Here is a 24,521-nt window from a genome sequence, read left to right on the forward strand (position 1 = left end):
TTTGCATTGTTCTTTGTTATTTGGTGTTTTAACAAGCAGAAACACACTTATTTCCAAGATGAATTATACAGTTTAAACAATTTTCTTATGTGCCTAAGGCTTTTGCACAGTGCTGTACAAAGCATTTAAAGTAGAAGGTCTAATATCACAGTGTTATGTTGGGTTTAAACTGTCATGCAGTGTTCAATTTAATAATTTATGGCCCCTCAACAAAAAATGATTTGAGTATAAAAAAATAACGTCTCATAGTGCCAAATATTCTGCCAGTTTATAATAGTGCAGATAAGGTCTTTGGTTGACTTAAGGCTAGCTTTCATTTTTTAATGCTGATTGATTTTTAAGTGATTTTGTTATTTTATTTTAAGGCATTTCTCAGAAACTCCTGCCTTTATCCTACTGGGATGAATTCACATTGCAAATTGCTTGAAAATCAGTCATGTGTTTGGCATTCAGACAGATAAAGCAAAGGGTATATTGGGCTCCAGACAGAAGTAAGGCAGTTGGTCAATAAAAGTATGGAAATGCTGCAGGTTCCTCCAGGCCTTTGTTTTGGTTTGATAATGCTGTTGCTCAAGTGGTTGTGTGAAGTCTGCAAGTTAATAAAATTATATTAGCTATCATCATACTTGCACTGTAAAGTGTCCTCACAAACAACCCTGCTATGTGCACAGAGGGACAAATATTTTAACCTTGTATGCGCTTCCTTTTGCAAATTATCTTTGAAGAAATGTTCCTGGCCTGAGTTGTTGAAAAGAAAATGTGAATTTGATATTCATGATATTTTCACGATATTTATGATAGCATGGATATAGCATGGATACTGCAATTTTATGATAATTACATGGATATTACATATATCATGATAGTCATTAATCTCATCATCTATCAAATATGTTGCTTAAAAATATGTTGCTTATTTTTTTAAATAAAAAATGTTTTTATTTCAAAACAAAACAGCCTTTAGCCTTTCATTTTTCATAGGATATTTCTGAGAAGATTAGATATGCAATAATCCACTTGCATAAGGAAAGGGAAAGTCAAAAAGAGTTTCCTAAACAGGAGGTCCAAAACCTAAAAGACAACAGAGAAAATGGCATTCCTTACTTCTGAGCAAAGCCTGATAGACCCTCAAAACTACCAGCAGATAAATAGCACTTACAACTGTCTCTATCCATCCTTCTACTGTGAAAAGACAAATCAGCGTCATGGATCTGAGAGGACTGTAGCTGTCAAGCAGCTGCTCCTGAAAAAAGAAATACACAAGAGAGAACAATGGATGGGCTACCTCAGAGCAAAGGCCTCAACATCACTGAGTGTGTTAGGGAGTTCCTGGTCAGTGAGAAGCCGAAAATGGAAAGACTGAACTTTTGAGATGCGGAAAAATGTCCCTGCAGATTTTTTTGAAAAACTAAAAGCAAGTCCCCTGAACGAAATGGAGGCTATAATAAAGATACTAAATACTGAACGTTGTCTATTCATTGTGAAATTTGAACAAGGTGACTTTTTTTTTAAACTATGCTAAAAATATGCAAAATGGCAAAAATAGAGATTTTATTGCCAAGAAGTATATTAAACCTGTTGGTATGCTCAAAATGTTATTTATGATATGAACACAATAAAAAATCTTTCATGATTTAATATCAAGATAAATAAGCTCTGAAACATCTTTGGTTCCATTGACATAAAGTTGAAAGTAAAGCACATTTTTTCCTTCTCCTGTAAAGTTGTCATTTTGGAGATACGAGGTCTTCGTCCGGCAGCAGTGATATCCAGTATATCTATAGTTACAGCATTTTGGAATTAAATTGTTTGCTTGTTGATGTGTAAACAAAATTTACTTAACCACCAAATTCGCCTGTGCAGCATCAGCACATGCATGTACACACATACACAGAGTGCAGCCACTCTGGCATCTTACTGTGCATCTGATGAGGGGAATAGTGGCAGTTGCCCTGAAGGCCGTGAGTTATCTCCCCCGCTCCAAGAAGGTCAGGCCTATTCCCGGATTGGCAGGCAGGGACACGCTCCAGTCTTAGTTGCACGGGGAGGCCTGTTCAGTTTGTTGTTGCTTAGGCTCTTCTGCTGTTCAGCAACCTGCTCAGGATAGGGGTCTTACTCAAATTGCTATATGTTGACTTTCATTGCACCAAGAAGTGGAGCAAATTGAAATCACCGTCATTAGAATGCAGACTGGAAATAGCGCCCGACCACGTGCTCACATCCTGGAAATAGAGCGCAGATTATTCATCTCTGTGCACACACACACACGTACGCAGTGCTTCACATCATGATGCATTATCCAATGTCTTAAATCTAGGTAGCCCACACTCTGTGCACTGTATTCTTCTGGTCCTTTTGCTTGCCAGATTTATGAGCAGAAGTGTAAAGGAGGGTAGTACTTGCTCTGCTGCTTATGTTTAATGTTACTTACCGACTGTATATCCTAGCCCTGTTCTCCAGAGCCACTGTCTTGCTGCTTCTCATGCGGCCCACCCGCATTCCCCTCAGGTCCCACTGTATTTCCTGTGAGACATGGCCACAGTTTAGCCCCAGCAAAAGGGGGAATAATTTTAACAGAAAAGAATTTACTGTTATGCTTCTCTGTAAAGCCCTCTGGTCCTGAATCCATTTGTCTGTTAGCATGAGGAGCCTGTGGAGATTAGAGCCGCAGGATAGAGCTATAGGATTTACACGTCCGAGCCCTGACAAGGAAATAAATGGGTGTGTGTGCATTTTCACAGCATCACCAGATCAGACACGTGGCTGTGGCTCAAATCCCTCAAGTGACGTCTTAAAACATTCTTGGACTTTGAGCAATTTGTACAGGTATGTTGGGGCCTTCTGTATAGTGTAATTTATTAAAGCTTTATGGTATGTGTCCACTGCACATACCGCACATATTTCCCTGCACTCCCTTCACCTCACCACCCCAAGGTGCAAACAAACCTGTCAATCACAAAATCAAAAAAAAAAATCTTATAAATTCTCTCAGTGTTTCTTTATGCGACTCCTTTCTTAGACTTGACTCTAAAACATGGAGCCTTTAATTGAATTTGCTATATATATATATATATATATATATATATATATATATATATATATATATATATATATATATATGTATATATATATATATATTATCAGCATTTTATTTATTGGGATTTCCAGGGCTGTGGTGATGTGTGACAGGTTGGAGTTACTAGTGACAGCCACAGGTGTTAGCTGTCCCACAATCTCATGCGAAGTTATGCTTTTCCTGGCTGGATAGGACTGGAAATGAAGTCAAACATTCCTAATTTGCCTGCAATGGAAAGTAGCTTTATACATTCTCATGTATGCAAGGCTTTATGGAAAAAGCTGTTTCCATTACCATCCCCTGCTCCCTTCATCTCTTAAATAAACTTGCGGAAGTCTTCTAGGCCTTGTGACTTGTGCTGCAGAGCTTCCACTCCCCCCTAATTAATCACCTTAATTGTGCCCTTTTATTGACTGTTCACCTGAGTCAGCTTTTAACTAGCATGACTTAAACAAAAAAGAAGAAATTGGTGGCATTTAAGGTCAGAGCTCAGCTTCTCTGCAGGCGAATTGACCACAAACTGTTGAGATCTCAAGAGAAATAACACACCTAAACACTAGCTTTTTTGTTTGCTTATTTCATCCACTTCGGATCACCCTGGAGGGGATCCAGATGATTCCAAGATGAACATGTTTGCGCTTTGTTTACCAGTTGTGATTTGGCAAAATGGAACATGTAAAAAGCACACATTGCGAAACAGATAACAATGTATTGTACTTATGAGTGCACCCATAATTCTAACTGCTGAATGCTTTTGCATTTGGACAATGCACTCATGTACATATGAGTGCACAGTCTTGTGAATGTATTCTCATGACTACTAAAACAGACCTTTCCTTCTATTGCTTATCACAAAACGTCAGCACTTGTGGGTCTGTTTAAAGAAGACAGCTATGTGATCTGTGTGTTTTGTATGGCTCCTCCCAGTGACTATATGGGGATACAGAGTGCCATTAAGTCATTAAAATGCAATCATCATTAAATAAGCATTTGCTGTTCCCCAGGTCTGCTACTACTCTGACACTCTAGCCTCAAAACACAATAAAGGGCAATTAAAAACAATGTAATTTTAAATATCCTTGATACCATAGCAAGTGTCCTGGGCATAAGTGGCCTCTCTCCAGCCAGTCCATCTCCAGATGGCCAGCATGCTGTGTGATTATAGTGTGATCACATTGGTTAGAGAATAATACCCACACCTGTTTTCTGAATATACTTCATAGCCTAAAGCTAGAAGTATCTAAAGCCTGTACTTTGAAACACCAACTTTGTAGTCCACCTGCACAGCACCGCTTTGCACTTTCCTGCCTGCCACCTGATACAATTGCAAAAGTTTGAACACCCCCAGTCAAGTTGCATGTTTTGTTGGTCCTCTACAGGGAGCCAATTTAAAAATGGCATTTTTCTACAAATTTTAGAGCACAATTTCTATTTATTTGTTTACCGTATTGGCCAGAAACATAAAATATATAATGCAGCACAACTTTTGCACAAGCCACATTTTATATTTTTCCCCCAATGTCAAATTCAGCAAATAAACATAAATAAAAAATATTGTGGATTAAAATGTGCAGAAGTGTGTTCCCTGCAGAAAATGTGTTAACTTATTATCCCACAGAAAATCAACAAAATATGAAATTTGTCCATGGTGCCCAGATTTTACATGCGACTGTGTATCATTTTGCTGATAAAGTCTATACTGAGGTTTAGATTTATTGGCATTAATGGTGAAAACTCACCAACAAAGCAAATAATGTTTGAAAATGGAAATGTTGTGCAGTCTTATGCAAAAGTTTGGGCACTCTGGAAAAAAGTACACATCCTCTACAGAACCAATTTCTGCACATTTTAATGCAAATTTATCCTTTTAGTTGAATTTAACATATTGAGGAAAAATAAAATAGAATGTGCCCTGTGCAAAAATATATATTTTAAAATAGAAATAAACTTTTCCCCCAGTGTTTAATATTTTTTCCCAATATGTTAAACCCAGCAGAAAAAATACAATAACAAATTGTGCACATTTGCAGAACAAATGCCAGATTTGTCCCCTGTAGAGAATATGTTTACTTGTTTTTACTTTGATAATCAACAAAATCTTGTTTTACTGGGGGTGCCAAGCTTTTGCATATGACAGTATATTAGAGCTGGCCTGAATAGCATTTTACTGTGTACATCCATGAATACAGAGTTTAGTTATTTATACTACAATTTCTGTGCCTTAAAAAAGGACAGTGCTTACAAATACTGATAAATGAGTTTCAATTACATAAGACTTCAGAATTGTAAGTTGTAAGAATTGAAGTTTGTTTGTTTTTCTGTTTGAATGTTAACCCATAGCAGTTGAAAGTTATTACTTTTGTTTTGCTACAATATTCAAATATAATGACATGACTGCATAACTACGTACAAGTTACACAAAAAGCTACATTGTGGTTTGAGTTTGCTCCAACTTTTTTCTGTTTCTTTTGCTGTGAATATTATGACAAAAAGTGCAAAGTCTGTGCACAACAGTAACTTCATAAAATGTGATATCATAAAATACTGTTCCTGTTCTATTAATCCAAATCATATAAATTACTCATGATGTTGTTTCCTCTCATTAGCATATCACTGCAGTTGGAAGAAAATCTTGTTTATGGCGAATCAGTTTTTGACAGAATTAAAAAATGCCTATTGCTGAAATGACTCCTAATTACTTAGGGGGAAAAACTCTGATTTCATCCACTTACATTAAAAGTAAAGTGTTTTTTTCCTTCTCATGTAAAGTTACCGTTTAGTAGATTTTTGTAGGTTTTGTTTTGACAGCAGTGATATTTTAGTATATTGGACCTTGCTCAGTTCAGGCATGTTCTTAAGGCAGAAAACTGCTATGTAATGCCCCATAGAACATTTTTTCCCAATGCACTCAGAAAATAAATGTTTTCAATGAAAATTTGTGACATCTGTGTGATGCCATTTAAAAAGAGTTTTTGGGTGTTGGTTTTTTCTAACAAACTACTGAAGTTTGTTTAATTTTTGACTGCTTATAATTATAATGGTCAGCATTGCCAGGAATTTTTGCAGCTTATAATGAAAATGTCCATTATGGATTATGTGAGAGGGCAAAGAAGGACTCTCTCCTCCATCTCTCCTAACCCCAAATGTCAGTCACTTTACACCTCACTCTCAGTGGAGCTGTCCTGTTGACACCTTGGGAGACAGCCTCCAAAGAAATAAACATCATTGTCTAGGCTTTCCTTTCACTTTAAGTTACAATTTCTCGCCAGCCTGGTTTTGCCACACATCCAGTACAGTTTCTGAAATTGGTCATATCAGTCAATTACCAGTGAATTAATGTATAAAACATTTGAGGTCAGACAGGAATCCAAACTCTTTGTCTCACTGAATAGGTATGAGCAGGTACATGATAATATAGCTCTAGCAGCCTGGCAGCCTTTGAATAGTCAAGACAATAATGACTTTTTAAAAAATACTCTTTTTTGACTTGATGAAATGCAGATTTTTTCTGCATCATACAGAGACTTCACCATTTGCCCTTGCTGTAATGAATGGGAAGCATTTAAAGAAGCAGGACTAAAAAGCTTTCAGAATGACTTTAAGCACTGTTAAGGAAAGTACTTTTGCTTTCCCTTGAGAGTGTATAGAGCTCTACATCAGTTCCAGTATGGTCATATGAGATAAGACAGAAGTTTGTGGCTCGAATGCTACAAAAATCATGTATAAGAGCATGCACCCACAAAGAGAGTGAGAGAGGCAAATTTATAAACTGTAAACTTCAGTCAAATAGGTTAGGTGGTAAATAGTAATAGTGCTTAGTAAGTAATAAGTAGCATTTGGCTCAAGTACAGCACACAGTTTTTTCAGTACATATTCGCACAGTGGTGGTAGGGAGTGAACAGCCAGTTTTATTATAGTTAAGGGCATGACTTTCCATAATCCAGCCACAAGATTAAGAGTTATCAGTTATCTCATTCAATGTTCAACTGGTGAAGTGTCTCCTCCTCCTTTATAATTTCTCTTTTTTATGTATCATTTGTATAAAATAGACACAGAGGGGGTCTTTGCGCATTTAACATTGCCTCTTAAAATCCAGCTACAACTGAAAATGAGCTGTTTAGGTTAACACTGACTCAATTACAGTTACTGTTTATTAATGGCCACTGTCCCTGACAAATGAATTAGTAAAAAGTAAACCAACTTCAAAACATTGCCTTACTTTGAGGTATTTAAAGGACAAGAACAAAACAGCTTGGCTAGCAGTCAGTTGGCTAGCATGTAGTTTGAATAGCAAGTGTGCAGGGTTGTAAATAGGATAAACATTTTAGTGAGGTCTGTTTTGCAGAAAAGCGACCTACATCACACAGTGACTCAACTATCAGCCAAATATGTTTATTACACCAACTGTCAGTTTCTCCTTTTGTGTCAAATTATTGCTCCTCTTTTACCCGTCTATAATTGTTATATGTGTTTTCCTTTCACTTAGTCCTTTGTCATTCCTCAAGTCTTCCATAAAATGCTACAACTGTTCCATAAAATCCAGTTACATTGGTTTAATTTAATTCAATTAATCATTCAAATTTTTTTTATTGTCAGCTTACACTGATTTTATTTTACTTACTGCTCAGTTTTTGTGCCTGTATCCTTGGTCTATTCCTTCTCTGTCCTCACAGCTACTGAAAGCATACAGGAAAAGTCTGTTTCTACCAAACCTCAGCTAACATCTTACTGTAACCTGACATAAGTTCTGATTGTTTAAGTTTAAGTGACCCTTATTAGTCCCACAACGGGGAAATTTGACCTCCTCATGTAACCCATCCATGCAGTGAAACACCACATGCACACTAGTGAGCACGCACACTAGGGGGCAATGAGCACACTTGCCCGGAGCGGTGGGCAGCCCTATCTGCAGCATCCAGGGAGCAGTTGAGGGAGCAGTTTAGGTGTCTTGGTCTAGGATACTTCAGTCATGTATGGTCGGCTCTGGGGATCGAACCTTCTGGTTACAGGGCTGGTTCCCTAACATCCAGCATATGACTGCCCCAATAATAAATAATAAATAATAAAGCCTAATGATTTCTGAATTACATTATATAACACTGTGGATCAGTATGTTAGTTGACAGTAAACTTTCTCATGATGGTTGTAGTTATAAGTATGTAACAAAATGCAACTTTGAAGTACCATAAATGTCTCCTCTAATCACTACTTAATATAGGCAACTACAGAGTCTGTAACCTGAACATGTTAATATAGCTAGACATGTTTGAGTGATATAAATAAAAAAAGTGTTATGAAGGTTCCATTGTGCAATCATAGTCTGTTAATTACCCAAATAAACTTCCATATTTTATCATAGTTATGTTGTTTCTTAGAGTATATGTGCTGCATACTCATAATGTTACAAGAAGTCAAGAGTTGCTCCAAGTAGAATTAGTGAAGCATTTCATATGGAGATAAACACAGTGGAAACTTAAGTCTATGGCTACAGATGTTCTGAGGTCAGCTGAGAACCAGTCACTGATGATCGCATCGTCTCTTCATAAAACTCTTGAAAAACTTCCAAAGACCTCAGTGTCCTCAATGCCTGTGTCCTCCACCCAAAATGCACTGCGTATGCATGCCACTGTTGCACATGTGTACAATGCATTAAATTTTATGATGCTGCCAGATCTGCAACCCTCATCTTTTAACAATGTCATATTGGCAGATTTGCTTGGAGGGTTTAATGTTGAAAATGCTATATAAGCAGTCTCATCCGCTTTCCTAGTTTAATACTTCTTAGTAGTAAGTTGCTGTGGGTGAAAACATTCAGGTTAGAACACAGGGAGACAAGAGGGGGATGAACAAAAAACCTCCCCCTCTGTTAGTATTATTTTGGTTTAGCATGAGAGCATGTCTGAGGGCTGTGTCGGGTACGGCCTGAAAAAATAATATTCTTTATGCATGCATGACAGTGGTGCGCATGTGTGGTGTGAATCGGGTGGGCTCGAGGCAATTGCAGATATCAGCAGTTGCTAAGCAGTGCTTGGAAGCCTGAGAAAATAAAGCAAAGCGTGGCTTAAAGCGTAAAGATTTGATTGGCCATAACACAGCAACAGCACTCATGGAAAACAAATCAAATGTTACTATCTTAAAAATTGCAGCTTTATAAGTATTATTTTCCCATTTAATTGCATAGGCCTGTAAGGACTAAGCCCCCTTATGCGCATCATCAGAATGGCACTGTTTCCATGTTAAATCTCATGAATAGAGATTTAACATGAAAAAACTGATTAGTTCTGTATCACAAATGCCACTTGAACTCACCAGGTGCTAATCATTCCAGAGAATGCAGTTCCAGTGCTCCACAGCTCAACGCCAGCAGGCTCTACATGACTCTAGCTAATTCTTAGCATTGGGCATGGTGACATGGTGACACGTGCAGCTGCTCCAGAGTTCCTATTTATTGGTCAAGGCTTTTCTTTTAGATTGTACAAGCTGGATGTGCACAATTGAACTCCTGTGTCAGCATATCAGTATGTGTTAAATTAACCTAATTTTCTATGCCCACAGCAGTGGAGATGACAGAGACAAGGAAACAGAAGAAGACCAGCATGAAGCATGTTAGTTCACGTTCTTCATGTTCCATGTTTATCTGGCCTCTTCAGTTGCCATGGTTGCCTGGTTTGACAGCCTCCTCTGTGGGGAGGGGCATTGGATGAAGGCCTGGAGAGCAGCAGAGAGGGAGGGGGAGGGCCTTAGAAGTAATATTCATTGAAATTTTTACTTTCTTCTTAATTCTACCTACTGCAGCTTGAATAGCCACTTTGATTGGAAATGAAATGAACTGAAGGATGCACAGTTCGGTATGTGGCTTTAGAAAGTGTGACAGTGGGCAGTAGGTCATTTATTAATCCTTGATGTTATATTGCTCATCTACTGCTCATGGTCACATACTCCCTACAGCTGCTCTGTATGTATACGTTTTGGTGGCGTCCTTGAGGGCCCAAAGGGACCCATTCTGTTTCCACGGTTCTATTCATTATCTCTTGTCCCACTGACTGCTATCCTCACGTTCTTGGCTGTCTTCTCTGTATAGCTTCATATGTCAATCAGAGCAGCCAACTACAGTCTAAGAGATTGCTGTACTGTCAAAGACTGAATGGAGAGCGATAGTCTCCTAAGACTGCTTTCAGTGCTGCTATGTGACTTTGCTGAAGCTGGTCACTTCTTTATGCTGGATTTGTGCAATTGTGGTCGCGCTAGAGCACCCACAGTCTAATGCTCGGCAACTAGCCCTATTAATTTTAATGCAGAGTTCTTGGCCTTGCTTTGATCATACTCAGAACAGCAATGTATTCCTCCCCCTTTCCCCTCTTCAGAAGAGCTGGGTGCACGCAAGCCTTTTCTATTCATCATGCCGGCTGGCCATTAGATGCCCGGGGGGTGGCAGCTTCGAGTATGGTTGTGGGCCCAAATTGCACTTGTGAGGCACTCGGGTAATGAGGCTAATGCGAAGTCTGCATGTGTCGTTTGGCTCCTGTCTCTGTTTAACCCAGGAAGTGCACATTAGTGCAGCCAGCCCTCATCCTCCACTCACCCTAATCTCTCTCCTCAGCTATTTTTCACACACACCTCCTCTGTATTCATAAGGAAATTATGGTGAGAATTCAAAACAGCACGTACTGCTCTCGGTTTTATCCAGCCTATAATTAAAAGACACGAAAAAGCTGAATTTTGGGTTTTTCATTTATGCATAACTGTGACTGGATTCCAGATTCTACCAATGTGGCTATTAGCTTTAATTGATAGTTTTAAGTAAGTTGCACATAGCTTCACACACAATCATTCATGACTCCCATAGTGCAGCAATTACTCTGATAGGATCCATTAACACATTATAAAAGTTAACTATTTAGTGGGGACTTGCATTTCTAAGAGTTGGGTGGGTAACTAATAATATCTACAAAGTTTTTGTTTTTTGTTTTTTTGGGGGGTAATTTACATAAACACTGGTTAGTTTATAGTTTATATCTTCACTATATTGAGTTGCTAGTTCATTAAGGACACTTACCTTGTACCAACACTCGTTGGCCATTTTATTAGGTGTACATATTGTATTAGTGGTTTACAGTTACTGACTGTATCTCATGTGTTGTTTGTCTGCTGCCCTCTAGCACATTCATTACTTGAAATGGACTACCACAGGTCCAGTATTGACCAGATATTATCCAGGAGGTGAGCACTCATTCTCAGCACAGCAGTGATAACAACATGGGAGTGTTAGAGACACACAGGCACTTTGGCGTTACTGTAGTTTTTACACATCAGGGTCAGTGCAAGGTTCAGAATAGTCGACCAACCAGAAATTTCCAGCCAGTGGTGGTTGCCTAGTCTCAAATTGACCCTTGATAAAGAACTAGAGGATGACTAGCACAAAATCTGCATGCAAAAGAATAAGCTACAGTGTTTCTGTGCACCTACAAAGTGTACCTGCAAGGTAGGTATGTCTAATGAAGTGACCAGTAAGTGTACACGGTTTAATAACCCCAGCAAATGGTCCACAGTGCCAATGAGCACACATACAAATGGGCAGATATTGATAAATACATTACAATGTCCAATACGCACAATATTCTTATCATGGACACTTTTGCCACTGCATATTAATCAAACAATTGGCAGTTTTACCAGGGATATTTTTTACCAGGGATAGTTTTTCTGTCTGTGCAAATGCTTTAGTGTGTTATTAGTCTGAGCAGTGCTGTCCTTTCATACTTGATATGCTAGCTAGAAGGTTTGCCTATCTAGAGGAAACTACATGATGCCCACATGATGCTTATTAGGACTGTCAAAAAAGGGATTCTAAAAATAAATGAAAACCATCATTATACAAAGACGCATCAAGGAATTATTTTATTTACAGACAGAAATGAACCTCCAGGTACTGCATGTATTTACATATACAATACAATATTCATTACTATTGATACTATTGTAACATTCTATTGTAAAGCTTAGGTAAATAATATGATGTTAACATGCTATTACATTTTATTCATTGGGCACACACCTAGATACAAGTGCATAGTTGGCGACTCTGTATACTATGTATTAAGACCAAGTTACATTAACATTTGCCTATAACATCCTGTAACACAGACTACATTAATTTCAGTGAAATTTGTTGCATTTAGTAGTTTTGTGATGCAGACGTCAAGGTAAAGTAAATTTAGTAAAAAAAATTGCATGAAGTTTAAATTCATTTGGACCAAAAGGGCTGTGCTGCTTTGGCTGTATTGACCTCTGAAGGGGCACCCTATTATATATCAGCATTAAATGGGTGCTTGCTTAACCAGTGTAAATAATAATAATGATTGTTATTATTAGTATTATTATTAGAAGTAGTAGTAGTAGTAGTAGTAGTAGTAGTAGTAGTAGTAGTAGTAGTAGTTGTGCTTTATGATGACAGAAGAATTGTTAATAAACATTAACTAAGAGGCGATTAGTGGCTAGTGGAATAGTGTGATCTAATGTGAATGCGGCTTTATTTAAAAAGGAGAAAAACAGTTCAAATCTGGAGAACACCTCTATGACTAGGTGTGTTCAGTTCTGGTGGTACAATGGCCACATGCAAACTTTTCTGTTGCTTTAAGCGGACCTACTAGCCCAAGTTTATCCAGAGTCAAAGATACAGGAAGAGCATGAGGGGAACATGTGTGTGTATATGGTGCAGGAGGCCAGCAGAACAGTGCGAGCTCTGAACGAGTGCTGTTCATGTGTCCTCCATTACTGCTGGATAATGAAAGGCTTATCACAGCACTCATTGACCATATCGATTGAAGCAATTCTCTATTTAGTGAACAGTCTCGGAAAACTTCATCAGCATGACCTACATGCATGCTCTATCCTTTCACTGACAGACAGTGAAAACTGTCAGTTTTTCTGATGTAGAAGATCGTGTGTAATGTATTCACGCATGTGCTCACTTGTATTATTCCAAGAATCGTTCAAATGCTTTCATTTTCATGAATAACATGAAATATTATGAATAACATGAATTCCATCTTATGAAATAAAATCGAGGAGAACAGTTGTTGCAGTGCTACATTCAATGTCTGTGAAGGATATTTCTGCAGTCTTTTATGTGGAAGTCTGTATGTAGAAAGGCCTGTTATTACATTACGCCCTTCACCACTTGAACGTCTCCTTTTATGTCGTGTTTGTAATGGATCAGGGTTTTTAAGTGCGCATTTGAAGCTTTTGAGAACAACAAATCCAAGTGTGTCTGCTCTTACTTTTAGCACATGAAAGACATTTGAGGTAAGCGAATGACAAAAACACTTGATATCAAAGAGAGACTTTAGAATAATTTCTGTGAAAGCTTATGCCATTGTTTTTGTGGAAATTAATGGTCACACTTTGCAGCATGTTAGTTTGGAAATCAGTTTGCATTAATAAGATTAAGACAGTGTAAAAGGTGTTTTGTAAAGCAAAGGCTAAATGTTTGCAGTATTTAATTTAACCCTCACATAAAAGTAATACCACAAACTTAAGCTGTGTTCTGAAGTGCTAGTTATCAGGCTCCTGAGTGTCCTGCAGGTGAAAAAGCTGAAAAAAAAGTAGATGAAATCTGAGCTGTTCCATTTGCCATCTATGGCTGAAATTCAATTTGCGACACCAAGGGGGAAGAGATTGGCCTGCAGGGGTTTCTCTCTCCTTCATCCAATAAAATACTGATAAGTTTGGTGTCCAGATAATCATGTAGAGCGTCAAATGCTCAGTGCTCCATTCTTGTGCATTGATCACTGCTGCTTGAAAAGGTCTCATGTGCCTCAGGCCTTTTGCACCTCTGAAAAACTGCACTTTTAAATTCTCAGATTAACAGTAATGCTCAAATAGTAGAACACTACATGAGAAGTGCACTATTAAAAGTGTTCGGTTGCTTTCATACAACAGTTTTGCAAAAGTAAAGAAAAAAGTCAAGTCAAAAGGGTGTCTTTCATCCTGATTGTTGGTTTTGGTCTTTTATTTATTTATTTATTTATTTATTTATTTTCAATACTTTTTTGATCCCACAACCGGGGAAATTCCACCTCCGCATTTAACCCATCCGTGAAGTGAAACACCACATACACACTAGTGAACACACACTTGGGGGCAGTGAGCACACTTGCCAGGAGAGATGGGCAGCCCTATCCACGGCGCCCGGGGAGCAGTTGGGGGTTAGGTGTCTTGCTCAAGGACACCTCAGTCATGGACTGTCAGCCCTGGGGATCGAACCGGCAACCTTCCGGTCACAGGGCCAGATCCCTAACCTCCAGCCGCCGACTGCCCCCAAAGGGGGCACATACCTTATTTGGTGCAGACCTATCAAACTTTTTCTTTAGTTTGGGCCGTTTTGACAGGTGTGAACACCAGTCCACTTGTACTAGAGTGTGCACCAAACAAATGAACCATGGTCACCTGCAACTTGCAATCTCTGCCTTAATCCAAATGAACCTTGGTTCAGTTCACTGTTGTTGGGAGCACATATTATAATGGTCACCATCAAATGTGAGGGAAACCAGCTCATCACTGTCCACATGATCTGCCTATTTTAACTCTTGATAGACACTCATATTGTTCTTCTAGCATGAGCTGTTGCTAGTAATGACAGTCAAGCAATACGTTGATACAAAAGCAATGCATTTGATTTTGGCACATGGATCACAGAACTTATTTTTGGCCAAACATTAGTGACCAGGGTTGAGTTTCCAGAAAGCATCTTAGAGATGTTTCTTAGAGATGTCAAAGATGTTTCTCAAATGGCAGACCAAGCATTACACTGAATGCTCTCTCTACCAGATAAGATCATCTCAACACCAAGGAAACTAGGTACTGATTGATGAAGCTGAATTTGGCAAACTATTCAAGCATAAAAACGTAGAGATCAAGTAAGGTTTGTTTTTATTGCTTAGTTTATTTTTATTGCTTTGCTTTATGTATGTTGAATATATTGTATTTTAATGAAAAGTGAAAGTAGGATCATGTCCATTGTATCAAGAATATATGTGAGTGATTATACCACAGATTTTACCACGGTTTCATTATTGGTTTTTATTCTTAGATTTTGAGACAATTGTGACACAAAAACAAACTAGTAAGAAAGTTTATGTACACGCTGAAAAAAATAGCTCCAATAGTGCTTCTGCATTTTAAGGCTATTAAATGAAGTATCAAATCACATAATCAGAATAGCCAGAATAGCCATCCTTTAATAGCCTGAGAGTTCTAGCTATGCATTATACCCCTGTGTAACAAATTTAACAGCAATATTAGCAGATAACGGCAGATTAAAAGCATGGTACTACTAAAAGAAATTTCCAACAGACTCGCAATATCTCTACAAAAACTAGAGGAAGGGTCATTATCTCATGGGTTTCAACACTTCTCATTTGCTTTATCTAAGTGAACTGCGGTCTGATGAAAGGCAGCTGACTTAACCACAGTGTTTAAGGTGGAACATCAGCACATGACCAAGTGTCATGTGGGGCCATTCTGAGCTCTGCTACTCACATCTGGAGTAAACAGCTTTTTTGAATACAATGGGAGCATTTTGGTTTTGTCATCGCTCTTAACTTGCTGTTATTATAGCTTTTTTGGGAAGCTTATTACTTGTAATAAAGTTGTGGCTGCTGTTTTTTAAAGGCCGATCATTGCTGCTATGTTTACAAGTGAATAAGGAGAAATGAGACATTAATAAACTTGTTGAAAGTGCCATTATCGTCAGTTTTTGGCATCCACAGAAGGCCAATCTCAGTGTGAGGTCAGAACTATCTGTGGTATAATGAAAAATAATTACACTGAAGAAATGCGTTAAGATGGTTGGAAAACACAGCCGCTAGTTTGCGTGTCTTTGGGAACAAGCCAGAACGATTAATAGTACTGATCATAGCACTGATATGCTGACAATGCAGGCATGTTGTGAACCTCTTGAGTGTTTGTGATCCAAACCTGGCACATATGGCCTCGCCATATGCACGTCATATTGCTCGTGAGCAAGTGTCTGTATGCATGTCAACTCCTGAGCTTCTCTCTGCGTGAGGTGCAGCATTTTTCTCCGTTAGATTCTGCACTGGCAGCTTACTGTTATTCAAACTAGTGAGAGTTTGCTTATCGCTGTTGTCGTCACTTTGAGGGTGTACTTTTCCTTCCTGATCAGGGTGTCTGTACTTTCTCTGCAGAGGCTTTGGTTTAGAAGAAGACTCATGGTGGAGCATACATTTACTGAAATGATACAGTGTCATAGCAGAAGAGAAAGTATATGTTTTGATGTGGAATCTGTGTTACGTGCGTATTTCTGTAGGAATCCAAAACAATAGTGGCAAGGAGTCCACAGGGATTCTGTATCACTTTCAAAAGAAGGAGAGAAAACATGGCAGAAATTCCATTTACAGCAACAGGACTAAGAACTGGAAAAAAATTATATTGCTTAATGTTTTCTTCTTTTTTTTTTAGACACAAACAATGATTGCTGGTGTGATTGTTTAAAATAAACCCTGATTTTAATACAATTTTAGTATCCTTTTCCGGTTTAACATAAATGAAAAAGTTTCTGCTCATATGTATAATGTTATGGTTTTAGGCAGATGAGCAAAGTAGATTTGAGAAGCTATTTAAGTGGGCAGTAAGTGTTTGTTTGCTAGGGCAAATGTTAGTATAAGGCTAATAGAGCAAGTAGTGTTTTTATCTGTGCCAGTGTTTTTTTGTTTACAAGAGAGAGAGGTTTGTTTTGAAGCTGCCTGTTCTCTCTGCAGTGTGCTGTAATGTGAGCTTTACCTACCCCACAGCCCTGCCCCTTTTTTTGCTTTATGTTACGTTTAGCTTGAGTACATGGAAACAGGATCAGAAAAAGTTAACAAATACCCTTTTTAATGTAGTACATTAACCTCTTAAATGGACAGGGCCCACTGATGGGTGCAAAGATTTACCACACACTTCTATAATGTAAGAACAGAATGGATGAAATAAGCAAACCCACCTCGAGAGCAACAGAGAAAGTGCAGCAGCAACTGGACAAATTTCTTTCATTTCGCTGGAATTAATGTATTTAAAGGCTGAATCTAGAGCTTTTAAATATCCAGGCAGTTACATCAGTGGTGTCCTCCTCCTGAAGTGGGTGTGGTGCCTTTTTGGGATGCAGTGTATCAAGAAGATAGCTCTGGCTGCGTACTGGAATATTTGGCCAAAGCAGTGTGTCACCCAGGTATCTTTGGCATACTGAGGATATTGGTTCTCTCCTGCATACTACTTACTACTTTTGGGCAGTCAGTACACAAGCAGTACGTGGGACGTTATTATAAAAGCAGCCAGTCTTTTGTATTAACTTGTTGCATGTGCATATTATAAAGTCAGACAGAGTTCAAAACACATGTCAGACTTTTAACTGACTTGGACAAAAAAATGTATATCTTTTCAATTACCCTACACCTTAATTATGCTTATTTAATTACAGTTATTTATTGCACCTTCCATTTTATCACTAACAAAACAATCTGAAACTTTATCAAAGGTTTCCGTAGCTTTGGTACTGACTTAGAGCTTACTGAGCTTCAGCTAACTTAGAGCATGACTACTTAGAGCATGAAAGGCCAGTTTATGACTAGTGAACACAGCTTTGAACAGACACACACAGTGTACACACATTTATTTATTTATTTGTCACTAAAACACAAGAAAGTTGATCTGAGTTGGAACACATTTACTTTAAAACAGTGGGATCTAGTTGCTCACTGCACATGACTTCCTGCTCTAAAACGCAGGGGCAAAGCTAAAATCAGGACCTTCCTATAAGGTATAGTAGAATAAGAATATCATAAACTTGTTCAGAAACCTCACCTTAGAAGTTTTTTCCAGTGTTCTGCTTTCACCAAGTCGACACTGTTGTACATCTCTTTTCTGACACTGGGACTGAATCTCAAACGGCTCCCTGTTTCATAAGTAGTGCACTATGTAGGCCTTAAAATAAAGGGCTCTTCCCAAACACTGCTAATGCTATGTCTGAATAGGTCTACTCGGGATTCAGCCACATGTGCCCAATTCCCAGCTGGACATATGGTTTACTATTTGGGTGTAAAAGCCAAAATTTCATAACTCAAAATGAGCACTGAATACAGAGAGTAGGTGGCCATTTCAGATTGAGGTAGATCTATGTAGGTAGATGATTTGCAAATCCTTTTCAACATGCATTCAATTGAATACACTACAAAGACAAGATATTTAATGTTCAAATGGATAAACTTTATTGTTTTTTGCAAATATTCACTCATTTTGAATTTGATGCCTGCAACACGTTCCAAAGACGTTGGGACAGGGGCAACAAAAGACTGGGAAAGTTGAGGAATGCTCAAAAAACATTTTGGAACATTCCACAGGTGAACAGGTTAATTGGAAACAGGTGAGTGTCATGATTGGGTATAAAGGGAGCATCCCTGAGAGTCTCAGTCATTCACAAGCAAGGATGGGGTGAGGTTCACCACTTTGAGAACAGCTGCGTAAGCAAATAGTCCAACAGTTTAAGAACAATGCTTCTCAATGTGCAATTGCAAGGAATTTAGGGATTTCATCATCTATAGTCCAAAATATCATCAGAAGATACAGAGAATCTGGAGAAATCTCTGCAAGTAAGCGGCAAGGCAGAAACAACATTGAATGCCCATGACCTTCGATCCCTCAGGCGGCACTGCATTAAAAACCGACATCATTCTGTAACGGATATTACCACATGGGCTCAGGAACACTTCAGAAAACCACTGTCAGTGAACACAGTTCGTCGCTCCGTCTACAAGTGCAAGTTAAAACTCTGCCATGCAAAGCGAAAGCCAGATATCAACAACACCCAGAAACACCGTCGGCTTCTCTGGGCCTGAGCTCATCTGAGATGGACTGACACAAAGTGGAAAAGTGTTCTGTGGTCTGACGAGTCCACATTTCAAATTGTTTTTGGAAATCATGGACGTCGTGTCCTCTGGGCCAAAGAGGAAAATTACTGTCCGGATTGTTATCAGCGCAAAGTTCAAAAGCCAACATCTCTGGTGGTCTGGGGGTGTGTTAGTACCCATGGCATGGGTAACCTGCACATCTGTGAAGGCACCATTAATGCTGAAAGGTACATACAGGTTTTGGAGCAACATATGCTGCCATCCAAGCATCCAAGTCTTTTTCAGGGATGTCCCTGCTTATTTCAGCAAGACAATGCCAAGCCACATTCTGCACGTGTTACAACAGCTTGGCTTCATAGTAAAAGAGTGCAGGTACTAGACTGACCTGCCTGCAGTCCAGACCTGTCTCCCATTGAAAATGTGTGGTTCATTATGAAACGCAAAATACGACAACGGAGACCCCGGACTGTTGAGCATCTGAAGCTGTACATCAAGCAAGAATGGGAAAGAATTCCACCAACAAAGCTCCAACAATTAGTGTCCTCAGTTCCCAAACGCTTATTGAGTGTTGTTAAAAGGAAAGGTGATGTAACACAGTGGTAAACATGCCCCTGTCCCAACTTCTTTGGAACATGTTGCAGGCATCAAATTCAAAATGAGTGAATATTTGCAAAAAACAACAAAGTTTGTCTGTTTGAACATTTAATATCTTGTCTTTGTAGTGTAATCAGTTGAATATAGGTTGAAAAGGATTTGCAAAGCATCGTATTCTGTTTTTATTTATGTTTTACACAACGTCCCAACTTCATTGGAATTAGGGTTTTATTTTATGATGGCTTTGCCCAGCCTGGCTCAGCCTGAGACTGAGTATTTTTTAGTACTTTCATAAATGGAAATTCCTAATGGCTCAATAAGCCTTGTGCAAGGAGGAGCGTCTGTATTTTCATATCATCATCACTTATATAATCAGTATTGATTCCGAATCATATTAGGGCCTTGGGCACACTTGATGTTTACCTAGACTTTTTGCTTGGGTAACAAGGAGGATAGATATAGATGGTTTTTTTTTTTCTTTTTTTTCCACAGCAGTACTGGAAAAGCCTGGCGTTAAGTGTATTGCTTTTAAAAGGTGCAGCTCTTTGACACAAAGTCAATATCCATACATTCAAACAAACAACCCTCAGGTTTCAGTTATAGAATATAAACTATACCCCAGTGCCAACCTGTTCTATTACATCTGAATCTGAACTATTATACAGCATTTTCGCATGCATTTATTTGTGCCTCTCTGAGAGATTTCTACTCAGAGAGAGTGAACGGGCTGGGCGAGACCAAGCCAGATTAGACCAACTGTTGCATGCCATGCACGTCTGTCCACAAGAGATGAAGAGGAGAGATAGTGTGTATGTACTTCACAAACAACATGAATCATTCTTTCTGGGAGATTGGCTTGGAGTGCCTGTGTATATATATGTGTGCATGTCTATGTATGTGTGTTTTGTAGATTTTCAGAGCAAAATGGTCCTCACTTTTCATAAAAGCTATTTGTTTCATTTTTTTTAAGCTAAACAGACAAAAACATTTTTCTCTTTTTAGGGTTAGGTTTAAACAGTTCTTATTACATGTAAGTACATCTCATCTCTTGTGATGGCTGGGGAATAGTTGGACTTGCACCGAGCAGACTAAAGTAAAAAGTGTTTAATAAAGGGAAAATCCAAAATCAAAGTACTGAACAAGCGAGGGTCGGTACACACGAGTCCAAGGGGATAAGGCTAAAGTTGTAAACAAAAAGACAAGCAGAAACACAAACCGGAAAGTCAATACAAGGAAACAAAGACTTGTTAATACACAGGAAGCGAAACAGTACTTCGCAAAGGTACAACTGGTTCAAACAAATATATAGTTCATACAAAAGGTGTCAGAAATTAATGATCAGACGATCTAGAATGTTGATAGGTGGGTTGCTGAGAGTTCTGTGGAGTTTATTGCCCTAAGGGATTACAGGCTCATGGACGCTCCCCTGAGAGCAAGAAAGTCTCGGTCCAGACATCTTCTCAAAGCATCATAAAGTGGGTCTGTCTCACCCTAACCTTGTCATGTTTCATGTTGAACATAAGTCTGAGAGGAGTAGTGAAACTGAAAGATCAACCCAAACGTCTCCCATGTGGAAGGAGAACTAATCAGCATGTGACAGGACACTTTCCAGGCTTTAAATCAAAAGTCAAAGCACCTTGAGTTTTGTTCAAGGTTATGATTTCAAGGTCTTCCTGACTTCCGGCAATCATCAGCTTAGGAATCTGAACTTTCAGCTCCAACCTTTTGGTTGAATGCAATTTGTCCAATTAGTCCAATTCGTACTTTTTCAGAAGAAAAGATAGCCATACAAACCATACACAGATGCTGCAAGTTGGGCTTAAGTCATTGAACCCACATTTTAGCGTAAATATATAATAATATAATATATTATTAATATAATATATAGTAAATATATGCCCCTATTCTGCCATAATAATAGAGTGCTAAAGAAGTAATGCAAAGGAGAACCTCTTGTTGAGTATCACAGACCACTATGTAAGCTTTACTCTTGCCTGTGGCCTATCAGCTGGCCACAGAACTGCTTTGATTGTTAGGTCCACCAAAGGCTAGTCCATCTTTTTTTCGAGACTCTAGCACTCCAAGGCTAGCGCAGCGGTTAGTGATTTTCCACATTGCTTCATTTGAATGTCCGTTTTTGCCCATGCTCTACCACACAACTGATTTCAAGCATCTTTTATTAAATGGCGACTGAGCAAAAACAAAAACAACACATGGCGTCCAACAACTCGAAACCATTGTGCCCACACCACTGCTGACATTCAGTGACGTTCAGCACTACTCAGACATGCTGGTGGTCTATTTTCTCAGCTAACTTTGCTAACCTAGACACATCCTAACTCATTTCACCTCATACCTTTTACCTCGAAACGCCAAGGTAAATTACCTTGACCTCATCAAATTTCTGATCAAATCATTTTGTAATTATTATTTTACATGCATGCACATGTACAAATAACCTTTTATAGTAATGTGTGAGTGTTAAGCTAATTAGTTTCTCATTTCTCTTCACATAATGTTCACCTCAGCTACTTCCAGGAGTGAATAATTCCATCGGAACCCTGCTACAAAAGACCCTATGATCACTTCCCATTTCTCCTGCAAATGAGGGCACTCTGGACCCATCCTGAGGACCACTGCTGCCTCGTTTGTTCTAGTGTTTAATAATCTTTTGTCTGGAATAAGTTTATCAGGGGAAGGTAATCGAGTGGTCCCCCTGTGCTCCTGATTGTTACCAATGTATGACTCTGAGCCATTACGCCCATGCTGAAGCACTACTGGAAAATTGAAGCCCCCTAAATAAATTTGTTCCTAAAGTGGGATTAGGCTCACCGTTCCTCCACTTTAATGAGGCTGAATCAATGGAGCATTGCACCCACCTGAAATCCCCAAAGGTTTTCACCAGCGCTATTCCTTCAAACCTAAAGTCCTCTAGCCTATTAGTGCAGCAGCGGTGAGCCATAGTGAGCAGGGGGAAAGGGCTGTGATGCAGACAGAGACGCCTGCCACCCCTCTCCATGCTCTCTGGCCTCATCTCTGCCTGATTTAGTACGGATTATAGCAACCTCGCTCGCCTCCCGCTCTCAGCTCATTTCACAGAAACGCATGCCCGCCTGCCATGCACACTTCAAGCCGAATCTGTTTGCTTTAAATGCATGTTTTGCCACATAGATGGAGTTGCTGGCAGAGGTATTAACCAAGAGAGCCTCTAGATTGGCGTAATTGGTTTGCTTTTTTTCATGCTGTGTTAAGAGTTTCCTGTCCTAAACGTACTTGGAATGTTTGAAGCAATCAAAGCAAATGATGTAGTGGTGTTACGACTTTTGAGAGGAAAATTGGCATCCACATGTGCCTTCCGAGTCTTTATTGCGTAGGGCAGACGTGAGGCTGACATTTTAATCACTTACTTGGTTTCCTTTAAGCCACAATTTACTTTTTTTTCTTTTTCCCTCATTCTGTTTCAGCTGGCAGTTTCAGAGAGGACCGCCACAATTTGACATCTCTGCTGATTCAGCCAATCTCTGCCCACCTGGCCAAAGTGCTGCTATCCACTCCTATCCTGGGCTATGACCAACCCTGCATCCCTCTGGCCATGCCTTCGTCTGCCTCAGGTAAGCCTGAGGCTAACTACACCACCATTGACACCTCACAGCTGACCCCTAATACATTGCTAACCTTTATAAAGAATGGATTCCAATGTGGGTTTAGGGGTCAAAATGACCCATCTGTTAAATAGAGCAGAGAAATCCATCCATCCATCCATTTTCTAAGCCGCTTCTCCGTCAGGGTCGCAGGGGTGCTGGAGCCTATCCCAGCAGTCTTCGGGCGGAAGGCAGGATACACCCTGGACAGGTCGCCAGTCCATCACAGGGCAGTTCAGAGAAATATTTTTAATAAAACTCTTCTTGCTTTTTTTTTTTTACTTTTGTGAAGTGGCCATAAATCTCCAAAATCACTGTTGATTTCAACTTTTCATGCCATCTTTAAAGCCGGTGTTGTCATACACAAGAAGACACTTTTCATTTCTTATATTCATTTTTTATAAAACTTTTGTATTGAACCCAAAAATGTTACATTGTGACAACAATACCATTATGGGATGGAAGATGATGTTCTAAAATATTTCACTACTTTAAATACTTTTTTTCTTTCACTATACACTAGGCCTCAGTACGTTGCCTTAATACTAAAAAGTTTTCTGCTTAGTATTCATTTCTCACCACTCAGAAACACACATGCTTGAATGTGAGTGTGTTATCAATGACTATCAAGGCTAGTTACTATAACTGTCTAGATCTACAGACAGTGAAAATATATTTCTTTGACTAATAACATGTTGATGCATCATCCACTGAGGTGAAAATATTTATGTAGAAGACAATGAGTCTTCATCAGCTCTATTTAACACTGTTGCCGTATTAGCTCATCTGAAGCAGCCTCAGTTACTCATCCAACATGAAAAGCTTAAAGACTGAAGATTCCTTTTTTTATTTTCACTTGTGCTTGTATTTCTGATTTTAGATTTTTGCTCTGCCCTTTTGTAGTTTCACTTGCTGCTTTTCTTCTTTGTTTGGTCTTAGACTGTCCCTGGTGTTTGCATCTGCCTCATGTTATCATGTTACTGTTTTTTGGTATTGACCCTGGCCTGTTTCAACGGTGTTTATTTGGACTGTCATTTTTTCATAAAGGAAAAAACAAAAAAATGCTTCAAAAATTATTCAGTTATGACTGGGTGATCTTGAAAATGATTATTTGAGTAGACATTTGGTACTATTGAGAATTCAAGGCCTGGAAAATACTATTTTAGGGCTGTGGCCAGCCCTAACATACGCAAATAAAGGATGTTTGCAGGCATTAGTGACCCTTTTGTCATTAACCAGAAGTAATGAAATCTACTGCATTATTGATTTATAAAGCTCCCCCTGCTCCCTTTCTCTTTCACTCAT

General features: G+C 38.9%; 1 protein-coding gene across 1 annotated transcript in view; it reads left to right on the plus strand.

The window, feature by feature from the left end:
* Positions 1-24,521, plus strand: part of LOC108442514 (inactive N-acetylated-alpha-linked acidic dipeptidase-like protein 2) — a 352,526-nt gene that overhangs the window by 188,726 nt on the left and 139,279 nt on the right. Inside the window, exon 6 of the mRNA XM_017722591.2 lies at positions 23,040-23,186. Coding sequence (XP_017578080.2) covers positions 23,040-23,186 — 147 coding nt within the window. The remainder of the gene's footprint in view (positions 1-23,039; positions 23,187-24,521) is intronic.

Source organism: Pygocentrus nattereri, chromosome 15 (genome assembly GCF_015220715.1).
Source record: "Pygocentrus nattereri isolate fPygNat1 chromosome 15, fPygNat1.pri, whole genome shotgun sequence".
NCBI lineage: Eukaryota > Metazoa > Chordata > Actinopteri > Characiformes > Serrasalmidae > Pygocentrus > Pygocentrus nattereri.